This window comes from Triturus cristatus, chromosome 12 (assembly GCF_964204655.1).
Source record: "Triturus cristatus chromosome 12, aTriCri1.1, whole genome shotgun sequence".
Lineage (NCBI taxonomy): Eukaryota > Metazoa > Chordata > Amphibia > Caudata > Salamandridae > Triturus > Triturus cristatus.
Genome location: NC_140595.1, coordinates 821639973 through 821652058, shown reverse-complemented (window position 1 = coordinate 821652058; position 12086 = coordinate 821639973). Strand labels below are relative to the sequence as shown.

Sequence of the window (12086 nt, the reverse complement as noted above, 5' to 3'; positions counted from 1 at the left end):
TTTTACCAGCTTCCATGATATAGGATTTTGTTAGGTTGGCAGATAAGTCTAGTTGTGCCATAAACCGACAGAAGCCGTCAATGAGGGCCTGCAGACCCCTCCCTGTTCGTGCGAGGAGTACTGCGTCGTCCGCGTATAGCAGAACGGGTATACTTCTGTTGGCTACTCTAGGGCAGTCCACCCCCAGTTCTACTAGGGCTTTATCCAGGCCATTTATGTATAACGTAAATAAATAGGGCGCTAGAATACAACCCTGTCTCACCCCCCCAGTGCAAGCAAAATGATCAGTTAAATTCCCTTCATTGCTGTATCTGATCCGTGCAGTTGTGTCCCTATGTAGTGTTTTTAAAATAAAAATCAGACTAGGGTCCACCCCAAGCAACTTTAAAATCTCCCATAATTTCTCCCGGTTGACCCGGTCAAAAGCTGCCGTTAGGTCCATGAAAGCAAGGTAAACTGTCCCATCATCGGCAAGAGTATACTTGGCCACCAGGTTATAAAGGTTGAGACATTGGTCTGAAGTAGAGCGACCCATTCTAAAACCGTACTGGGTATCTGTGATAATATTGTTTTCTTCAGCCCAGTCCATCAAACGGTTTAGAATTACCTTCCCTAAAACTTTTGCTGAAACATCGATTTAATGAAATCGGGCGGTAACATTGAGGATCGCTTTTATTGCCCTTTTTAAAAAGGGGAACAATTGTGGCAGTCGACCAAGACCTGGGCATACCCCTTTCCACTGCTGTGTTAAAAACTCTAGTGAGTATAGGGGCCCAAAGGTCAACCTGGGATAAGAATAAGTCGGGAGGAATCCCGTCTGGGCCCGGGGCCTTATTCTTTGTAAGGGCTTGAATTCCAATTTTAATTTCGTCCACTGAGAACTGAACCCATGAACTTGGCAACGCGCCTGCATCAGAGATGTAGTGAGTCAGGGTGCTGCCCTGATTATACAATTTTTTGAAGTGGGAGACCCACGCTTCCGGCAAGATATTGCAGGAGACCTTTGCACTGTTTGGGGGCTGAAAACTAGGATCGTTAATCACCCTCCAAAACCGTGACATATCTCTCATTTATGTGATGTCATCGGCAGTGCGTTGCGGGCGCGCGAGTTATAGTTAGCTGAACTAACTATAACTGTGGAATTTCAATGGTTTTGTACGAGTGAAATGTCCAGCTAACTATAACACCCCTGAAACCTATGTTTTTTTTTGTTGTGAATTTCTAAGATTTTTTAAATGCTAATTCCTAACTATAACGTGCCTGAAACCTATGGTTTTTTTAAGTGAATTTCAAAGGTTTTTTAAATGCTAATTTCTAACTTTAACGTAACTGAAACCTATGGTTTCTTAAGTGAATTTCAAAGCTTTTTTAAATGCTAGTTTCTAACTAAGCCTACAGAGGTATAACATGTGAAGAAAGAAGAAAAAACACACAGAAAGATGAAAAAGAAATGCAGAAAGAAGCAACAGAAGCCCTCAAAGATGAAGAAATGTGCAGGAAGAAGGAAGACGTGCAGAAAGAACAAACAGAGGAGCAGAAAGAGTCTTTGTTGCAAAATCATCCTGTTCTCCCAACTTTTTCAGATGGATACTGGTGGTAACTGACTCTGACTAACCAGTCCTACAGCCAGTGCTATGCTAAAACACACTTAGAATACAGTTAAAACACCTACATACACTAGGGAACATTATGCGTTGGGGTACCCCTGTTATTAGCATGACCTCCTTTGTAAGCCCCTAGTATATAATAGGGCAGGGGGATTAAAACTACCTCTTAAAACACACTGGTGAAGGGACGGGGGGGGGGGGCTGGGCTGACGTGTGCAAACACACCCTGTGGCCGGTTTAATTTGGGGGATAAAGTCCCCTTGAATCCTCAGTGTCCCTTGGGTACAACTAGCTCATCAGGTATCTCTAGTTAGCACCACAGAGCTGCGTTCCAGAGAGAATGGGCATGGCCTGGACCACCTCTCTGCAATGCACCACAGTGGCGCTTACTGGAAGCACCTGGTGGACTAGTTGGCCCCCATGGGCCCTCAGGTTTGAAGGGTAATTATTTCCCCAACTTAAAATGCGCCATAGGGTGTGTTAGCACACATCGCCTCAGGCCACGTCCCCTCCCTGCCCCACTGTGTAAACACATTCTGTGGCCGTTTTAAGTTGGGAGGTTAACTCCCCTTGAATCCTGAGGGTCCCTAGGAGCAAATAAGCTCACTGGGTACGTCCAGTAAGCACCTTTGCAGAGAGGTGTAAAAAGGGGCACAGCCTGCACCACCTCTCTGCAACGCAGCACAGTGGCGCTTACTGGAAGCACCTGGTGGGATAGTTGGCCCCCAGGGTCCCTTAGGATTGAAGGGGAATTATTTCCCCAACTTAAAACATGCCACAGGGCGTGTTTGCACACGTTAGCTCCGGCCCCGTCCCCTCCCTTCACCACTGTGTAAACGCGCCCTGTGGCCGTTCTAAGTTGAGAGATTAAGTCCCCTTGAATCCTAAGGGTCCCAAGGGTCAAACTAGCCCACTAGGTTCCTCCAGTAAGCGCCACAGAGCTGTGTTTCAGAGAGGTGTCAAAAGGGGCGTGAACACCTGTCTGCAACACAGCTCCCTGGCGCATACTGGAGATACCTGTTGGGCTAGTTGGCCCTCAGGGACCCTCAGTATTAAAAGAGAGTTAATCCCCCAACTTAAAACGCGCCACGGGGCGCGTTTGCACAGTGGTGAAGGAGGGGGGCGTGGCCTGAAGTGACATATCTGCAAACATACCCTGTGGCGAGGTTTAAGTTGGGAAATTAATTCCTCCTCAATCCTTAGGGTCCCTGGGGGGCAACCAGCCCACCAGGTACCTCCAGTATGCGCCAGAGAGCTGCGTTGCAGAGAGGTGTTCAGAGGCCATGCCCCTTTTTACAACACTCTGCAACGCAGCTCCGTGGCGCTTACTGTAGCAAACTACAGTGTCCCGGGGTGGGCACCCCGGGACACTGCAGGACCCGGGTGTGGCGGTCCCCAGGGCCATGACAAGGCTCCAGTAGGGGGGTCGCGCAGCCCCCCTTCCACAGTCTACAAAGCCCCGGGGCGGTGGTCCCTGGGGCTGGGGGGTCCGTCACGGACCCCCCAATTTACATATTTAGAGCCCCGGGGAGGTGATGGTCCCGGGGCCGTGTGGGGGGGCTTGAGCCCCCCCACACAGGTTATTTTTTCTTTATAAAAAAGCCCCGGGGGTGGCGGTCCCCGGGGTTGTGGGGGGGCATTGTGCCCCCCCACAATCAACATTAAGTAGAACCCCAGGGGGTGGCGGACCACGGGGCTTGGGGGGGCCTTAGAGCCCCCCCACATTACATTGCTTAGCCCGGGGGGTGGCGGTCACCGGGGCTGCGGGGGGACCGTGTGCCCCCCGCACCTATTAATGGTTTGCCCCAGGGGTGGCGGTCCCCAGGGCAGTGTGGGGGAGATTGGCCCCCCCACTTTTTTTTAGCATGCCCCCGGGACTTGGACCCCCCCCAGGGCTAATTAGCACGTATTTTGCCGATTTAAGAAAAAATAACAATAATTGGGGGGCCCTGGGGGTCCTTGTGGGACCCTCTAAGCAGGCCTAGGGGGTCAGGGTGTTTCTACCCTGCCCCCTTTTCGTTTTTTTCACGTTTTTTTCTCTGTTTTCTTGTGCCTCGGTTCTACCGAGGTACAAGATGGCTGCCAACACTTCCTGGTTTGGAGTATTGACAGCCAATTAGCATACTGCTTGTCATCGGGAGGGTGCGCGGATCCTGTGCGCCCATAGATATATATGTGATTTTACTCTTGATTTGCTCAGGAACTACTGAATGGATTTACACCTTTTAACCAAAAGGCACGACTCTGAACCAAGGGCTACCTTTTTGCCAAATTTGGTGTAATTCCGTTCAGCAGTTCGGGCTGTAGCTATTGAAAATTGCATGGGGAAAACACGTTTTGGGACCCCCCTTTTTTTCTGGGCCCCCGCTTGACGAATCACCCCGAGACTTTCAGGATAGGAGCAGACCGGAGCTGGTCAAAAGTTGTGAAACTTTTGCGAAGATTCGTCAACCAGCGCCAAAGTTATTGGGAATGGAATGTTGCGGCTTTCCTATGGAAAATAAGTCCTAACTATAACTATCTACTGGCGACAGCCAGTAGATAATATATATATATATATATATATATATATATATATATATATATATATATACACACACACACACACACAAACACACACACACACACACACACACACATGTATTGATACACACACACATCTTTGACTCTTATCTCGGGACGGTCTCATGAAATAAACTCCCTCAGTGGCTACAAACCACAATGGAACTCTCCACTTTTAAGAAAAAATCTGAAAACACGGCTCTTTCAACAACCTTAATAGGACAATCATTGTTGTTGTAGGTTGCCAGATTTAGCTCCAGGGCACTCTTTTTGAGTAGCTATACGCTATATAAATCTCGATAACAACAACAAAACCAGTTTAAAATTTAGAATATGTTATTGCATTTGTGATGTTGGTTTCACCTGTTCGCCTCAAAGGCATGAACAACAAGCATTAGCATAGGCAATAGGTCTCGTCTTTGGGACCTTATAAGTGTTTAGCCATGCAACAGTTAATGTTACTGCACCAAGGATATTGTGCTCGATAACTAAACACTTAAACGGTCCCAAAGGCGAGACCTATTGGCTATGCCAATGCTTGTTAGCATTTGAGTGTGATTATAGAGGTATGGGCGAAACCGTTTAGGGCCGTTCCGTCCAGAATTTGATGGCCTGTGGTATTGAAAGCACTACTAGATAACAAGGGTATAAGAAGTCGGGAATGGGCACAAGTGAAGGGTATGACATGAAATTCCAAATGTCAAAATCATAAAATATGTGATTTAAGATATGGATGTCGTTTAAGAACAAATGTGTTATTTTCTTGAAAGTTAAAAACAACCAATAACTGCATTGTAAATAGAGACACGAGTTTTCCATTTTTACTATAAATGCTTCCCTCTCTTTATTTTAAAAATCACAAAGAAGTAGAGGTTAAGGGTCTGATTTGCAAAGGGACTTACGTGTAGTGAAGGTACAAGTGTGGAGTCTCTGCACTCTGGGCAGCCTCTCTGTCCAGCGCACTGCAGTGAGTGCAGTGCGGAGATTCTGCCATGAGTGAAGAGACACGTAACTTTATTGCATATTAGTCCCTTTGTAATTTGAGCCCTAAGCCTTCATTTAAGGGTCTCACCATATGTTCAATCATGTCTGCTAGATCAAACGTTATGCATATAATCAGAAGCCCTTGTATTAAAACATGCCATCTTGTAATGTGCCATACACTGTCATTACCTTTTCTGTTTGCGAAAGGCACCAGTTATCGAAAGTAGTAAAATAAACTTTTACTAAACTCACCTTGGTGAAACTGCAACGATTGCTGCTGCTTATTGAGGAGCATAAGGGCTGGCACCCAGCTAATGCCCCGTGCGCTCATTGAGAAAAGTGTGGGGTGACCAGCAATATCAAAGGAGAGGCAGAACGATCTAAGAGTATGAGCATAGACAAGAACAGAGGAGAGGATAGGATAGTGGAATGAAGGGTCCCGAACACAGGAGAGGGTTGAGTAGTCGGTTACAGGACAGGCAGTCAGTGCGAAGGGAAACGCAGGGGAAACTGTTGGATGAAAGAGGCAAGGATTTGATGAAGGGAGGACGAAATAGTTACGGGGGGGCACAGGGTGGATTAGCTACTTTCATAAGAGGAAACGTTTGTTAGGAGGATGTTGTGTTAAATCGTAATAATGTAACTGCGCAGGGTTGAGGCGAGTGAGGACTTGAGCACTGTGGACTAATTATAGTGTTAATCTTGGAGCAGATGTAGCAGGGTGAAGTCATGAGCAGGTAAGGATGAACAATAGAATACTGATAATTGAAGATGATGGAGAGAGTAAAGAGCTGAAGGTTTGCACAGAGCGCTTGTGGATGGTGAGGTAATGAGGTCCTGGAAATAGATAGATTTGACACCTCCTAGATCATTATGCAGTGTATGAAGGGCTTGCTTATTAACCAAGAAGTTAGCAGTGAATATGTGCTTTCGCCATTTATGTACTGCTGCCCTCATTTACTGTTATGCGCTCTTATTTCAAGTGTAATTCATGGCTGAGGCCTATCTTTGGTACAAGGTGGATAATGAAGCAGTTGTATGAGCTGTAGTGCAAGACTGAAGTGAGGTCTTTATGAAGATCACGTGGAAAGCAGTGAGAGCAGTGGGGTCCTGTTTTCTACAGCAGATGGGTACATGAGAGAGCGATCTACAAGGAGGCGAACTGATTTGCATGTGAAATGTGTGATGTCAGATGGAGCGATGATGGGTTTAGATTTGGATAAAGTGTTTGAAATTAGCATAAAATTGAGTGGCTTACCTTGCCTGTGGGTGGGATTAAGGAAGGTGTCATTTGAGGAGTAATCAGACAGAAGTGGAGACACTGCCGAAAGCATCAGTAAAATATTTTGGCAAGTTATGGTCACACCAGTGAAAGCAGAATCGTTTGGTGAAGGCAATAAATAGGTGTGTAGCATAATTTCCGCCAGCTGTAACTGAAAGTCATTACTATATAGTTACAGAGACGAATGCGTTTCCAGATGTTTGGAATGAAAGAGGCTTATGGTGCGAGTCCTAATGAGAAAACATCCTGTCATCCATAATAAAACACTGACCAAGGAGAGTAAGATCACATAGGTATGCTTTACTAAGGTAATACCTAAAACAAAACAAATGTTAGATTGGTTTTGAAATAACAGTAAAATCATGAGTCTGAGTCTTAGGACCTGGAAGGCCAGTGCAATCAGGAGTGAAATACGGACAGTATTGGAGCATGCTAGTATAAACTATGTTCAGGATCCTTTGAGACACCTTTAAAAATACATTTTAATACAAGTAAAAGGGATAGCTCCTTTCTGCTCCTAAAGCGTCTTTTTTTTTAACGCAGAACAAAATGCTGTATGGTGCTCTGTAAAACGCGTTAGCGCCACCTGGTGTATTTCATGCAATACGGCCCCAGAAATGTTCTGCCAAATGCAATGGATCTCCGTCACATAAACAAAGGCAATAAAAATCAAACATCAAAGCGGCGAAAGTGAAAGTAATCGAGCAGAGCATCAAAGGGCTGGGTGAGAAGGGAGGGGGGAATGCAAGGGTCAAAGCGGCTAAAGTGAAAGAAAGCTATAGAGAAGGGAGGGGGGAGTGGGAGCAGCTGTGCACGTGCATGTGATCATGCACTCAAGGTTTATGCCAGCCAAAAGAATGTGGGTAGCACTTTGAAAATCCCACATACAAAATGTCTCTTCGAGCCTTTGGCTCAGCGAGACCTAAAAATGGGTGGAAACTGACGTCAGCATGCTGAATAGGCCTTCTTATGGCTCCACTGACTTCACTGGCTTATGAAGCCATGGACATTGTGACATCCTCACTGACGTGGAAGTGTTGAGCGGAAACGTTTCTGTGGAATGTTGGCTCATTGGGATAGTCAAAAATTGAGGAATCAACAGGTGGATACCATATCTACAAGAAAAAAGTGTTATCAAAGGTAAGTAACTTGTTCTTCTGACCCATATTTCCCTTATCTGGCTCATTGTTGTTGCTTGGAATTTTGTTTCAAACAACTGAAGCTCAACTCTAATTATCTCCTCCGTCATCACAATTAGCTCATTTTGTGGGATTCTAGGTTGTCTTCTTCCAGCCATCTTTTTAACTTGGTACCCAGGCGCTCTGCTGCCTCTGTGTGTTGTTTGATATGAGGATTGTCTTTTGTAGTGCAATCCTCAGGTGCACTTAATGAATTGATTTTGAGAAGGCATATAGAGAGAATACCTGTAGTGGAGAATTATGACCAGAGGTAAGTAACCAGGCTTATAATAGGTAGTGACCTGTTGACTAAGAGTACCTTTGCCATAAAAAAATGGGTAATATTTTTACTTTTGTCTGTAGGTTTGAAGTCGAAAACATTGTTACTATATTGTGCCCTAGCATATCATCTTGTTTTCTTTCTTTTTTTTTTAACAGATCAGTGTATTGCTTGGATCCAATGTAGTAAACTCAGCTGCGAGAAGTGGAGAAAACTGGAAAGTGGGATTGACCCATCTTCTCTACCTGACAGCTGGTCATGCAGTCAAAACACAGGTGAATTCTACAATCTTAAGTCAGATACCTTTGATGATAGATTAAATGATTGAGAAGGCACTTGCATAGCACATGCTATGCTGCAGCGTCTCTAGGTACTGATGAGGATCTTCTGTATTGTGTGGGTGTTCGCCATCATCTAGCTTTGTCACCTCTTGAAACATGCATCTTTAAAAAAGTATTACTACCATTGCAGCTGGCTTCCCAATGAATCCGTACATTTCATTTTAAAAATTGTAAGATTATAGATTTTAAGAATGTAAAATATATTTATTGTATGCTACTTAAAGGAAAAACTGAAATTGAGGGCAATTGAGTCACATACGCATTGACTTTCAAGTGCTATTTGACTCTGTGCCTTAAGGTAGCTCATTATGTTTTCATGTCCTGTACTTTCAGTTGCTTCAGTCCCTTTTTACAAAGTTCTGAGGAAGTGTCCGTCAACACTGAGGTCTGCCTGTTTCACTTTTTTTTTTTTAATAACAAGTTTTATTTGGTCATATTCTGATACACTGGGCTACGGCCCCTCAGTTGAGTAATGTGTGCATCAATAACCATTTCTATGAAGAAGAACAAAACTTGCAGAACGTGCAGGGAAAATAATAATCTAAACATTGTGCAGACAATGGACCAGTGTCTAAATAAAATACATGATTCAGCAGATTCACAGCAGATAACCAAGTAACCGTTTCACTTTTTTGACTAAAAAAAGTAATTGTTTTTCTTTATTTCTTCTTCATTAATTTTCATAAGGCCTGACCATCTCTTCAGCTTTCCAAATGTAATACTGAGTAAGCTTTGTGTCTTTTTTAAATATGTTGTACAATTTTGTTTTTTTGCTTTTTTCTCCATGGGGAAAACATTTTTTTTGCTGTGGAGAACTCCTTTGGGCTGATAGTTTAGAGGTGTTCCTTTCCCCTTTCCCACCCTAGATTAAGATTTTCATGAGCAAATCTCTGACCATATTTGATGTGAAAAGGTCAAAGAAGAGTTTGTGACCCCCTGACAAACTCATAAGGTTTTGGAAGCTCTCACAATCTGAAGGTAAACTAGATTCACCCTGTCGTCAATCAATTGAGTGTATTTTACATCTGCTTAATATTATTCATTTGCACCTTCTAGATACTGTTTTGTGAATAATATCTGACAGCCATTTTTGTCAGTAAACTTACATGGCTTTGATAATTGTACCCTGAATATATACGCCAACGTGCTTGGTCACAGAAAAGAATTAAAACAAAGAGTAAATATCTTTTAAGCAAAAATAATATTGTCCGTAGTTGTTTTGATTGATAGCACCCAAGCTTTTATGAAAGTAAGTTTACGGGTTTGGTCAGTGAACCATGGTCCCCTGTAGGCTCCTGGAGCCTTTGGAAATCAATTTCATAAAGGTCTGACTAAGGCAGTCTAGGTATGAAATAGGAGATAGCTTCACAAAACAGAGATGGCATTATTTATCCTGGCATCTGATGGGCTACAGATGGACCAGCCCTTGGTCTTGAATTAAACTTGAAAACATTTTGTTAAAATATTTCCATTTTAAATATTTATGTAAATTTATTGTATATATTTTCTTAAATATCATACAAACGAGGTTGCCCCCTGGTGATTTGCACTCATCGTCGGTCTCCTTCATCAAGAAAGCGATCTAATGGGTTCTTCGACACAGCCATTTCATGCCTGACGCGTTTCGGGCCTCCGCCCTCATCAGAGGCATCCTGTGGTAAAGTTGACAAGTGCACTAATGGATACACAGTCCCTCTTTATTTCAATAATCCTCAAATGAGTAATTACGGCCAACGCCATGATTTATGGGATCCGTAGTTCAACATATAGCACCCATATGGGCTGTCAACAATCACAGCAAACCAAGATATGTGGCTGAAGAATTCCTTATGTTAATATTTATGTAAATTAATAGTATATATTTTCTTGAATACAAAACAAATCAAAAAAGCATTAATAACATATCTAAAATGTAATTATTTTGAATTTATTAAATTAACATTATGTTTATGAAGATTAGGCTATTTTTTTTTAATCTCACCTAAAGTTAAAAAAAATATATATTATGTCTTAATAAATATTAAAAGTGATATATGGAATGAATTAAAAGTAAAAGCGGCTCGTTCCAGTCCCCCTTGGACGCCTGCAATATGTTTCGTGACTTTTTTACAATTATTCACCCTTGCAGATTTCATGCTGCAGCATTGACGCAGTCGTCTGTAACAACCTAAGGGGCATGATTAATAAGATTGTAGTGTAAGATAAAATTCCTACCATTGACAAAAGGCATGTGATGGAGCAAGGTTTCGTATAAAAAGAAACTTGCTCGTATGCAATCCTCTCAAATAACCTATAACATTGTAACCAACCTGTCCGTGAATACTAATTTTGCACCACATATTACATTTCGTATCTAGGGGAAGCTTTTCTATGTATTCTACTAACTAGTAACCCGAGTGTCCTAAAATGGCCGCCAAAACGCAGGAAATCTCCTGCGCATGTGTCTACTACATCTACGTGGTATGACGTCTTCTGTCGCTTGGGGGGAAAACTTTGCAGCTGTGCAATAGCTTTTAATATGGCTGCTTGAAACCTTCGCACTAAAGCACATGCTGAGCTGAAACTAACCTATGCAAGTTTTACTAAACTACTAATGCAAAAGATTTATTAAGTAAATGGGGTTAGAGTAGAAATAAGTGGTATACAGTGAATTCATTTAATTTTGTATTCTAACTTGTTCTTCTTAGACTTTATTAATAGTTCATATTTGGCCCATGGAGGGTGACCGCGTGTCTCTTTCCTTGTGGCATCTAAGCATGCGCAACGACTACTTGTCTTGAGACCAATTAAGTTATTGACTGGCTGCCAAACCCTAAGCCCAGCAAGGACATGAGAAGAACAACTCTTGACCCTACGAGAGGAAGAAGATGCAACATTGTATTACAGACTTATCGATCCACATATGAAATGCTTGTGGGAATAAAGCTTGTGTGTATTAAAATTAAGGGGCGGGGAATTAGACAATAGAACTAAAGAAAATTATTGCACTTAGTATGGTGTGATGTCCTCACCCCATTGCCTGGCCCAATCAAATTGCGGGTGAACATGGAATTGAAACATTTGGGGATGGATCACACATTTGAATTGGTATAACAGAGGTAAGTTCTAGATAGTTAGACACACTTGACCCACGAGATGCTGATGCTATGCTGAGATGCTGCCCGATTTTGCTGCAATCTGCCTAAAGAATCCAACACTAGGGAAATTCGCGGAACGACCGAGGAGGCACATCTAGGAAAGGGTCCGGACGAGCCCGAGCCGGAGAGAGTAGCACCAGAGAGGGGTGTAACACTGGTGTTACACTAGAAGAGGTCACCTTCCACTAATCCCACCCACCCGCACTCACCATCACAGCTTTTTGATTAAAAGATCTCTGCCAAAGACCCCTCTCACAGGTCCGATGGGGTATTGCAGCGCTGGCCCCACAAGGAGCACAAGCCAGATGATGAAGCATGCCACTCTTACTGGTTTGTGAGAGCACTATTTCTGAAATAGGATGACCTCCTCACCTGTACCTATTTTTCCACCCTGAGTGACACTTCTATAGGAACAGTTGCCCTATTATTAATTCCTTATTTGTTCTTGGGAGCAAGGGTACTGGACCTTTTATTTGCTCCCTCTCCCCCCTCTTTATGTTATTGATATTAGTACGGCGAGTCAGCCATGGGACACACTGTTATTTTTCTATTTCCAGTCGGGCCTCTGACCTTTTTTAAAAAAAAACTATACAGACACATCCAATACACACATATACACCAACTTAGGGCTCAGTTTTATGATGACTGAACTACTAGGAACACCGTTACTTCTAGGAGCAGATAGCACCACAGCGTCACACAGAAGACTGGAACT

General features: G+C 43.2%; 1 protein-coding gene across 2 annotated transcripts in view; it reads left to right on the top strand.

Annotated features, from left to right (window-relative positions):
• ZCWPW1 (zinc finger CW-type and PWWP domain containing 1) overlaps positions 1 to 12086 on the top strand; it is a 1624070-nt gene that overhangs the window by 648098 nt on the left and 963886 nt on the right. For both annotated transcript variants that reach the window (XM_085639318.1, XM_085639317.1), the window contains exon 8: positions 8052 to 8168. In XM_085639318.1, coding sequence (XP_085495444.1) covers positions 8052 to 8168 — 117 coding nt within the window. The remainder of the gene's footprint in view (positions 1 to 8051; positions 8169 to 12086) is intronic.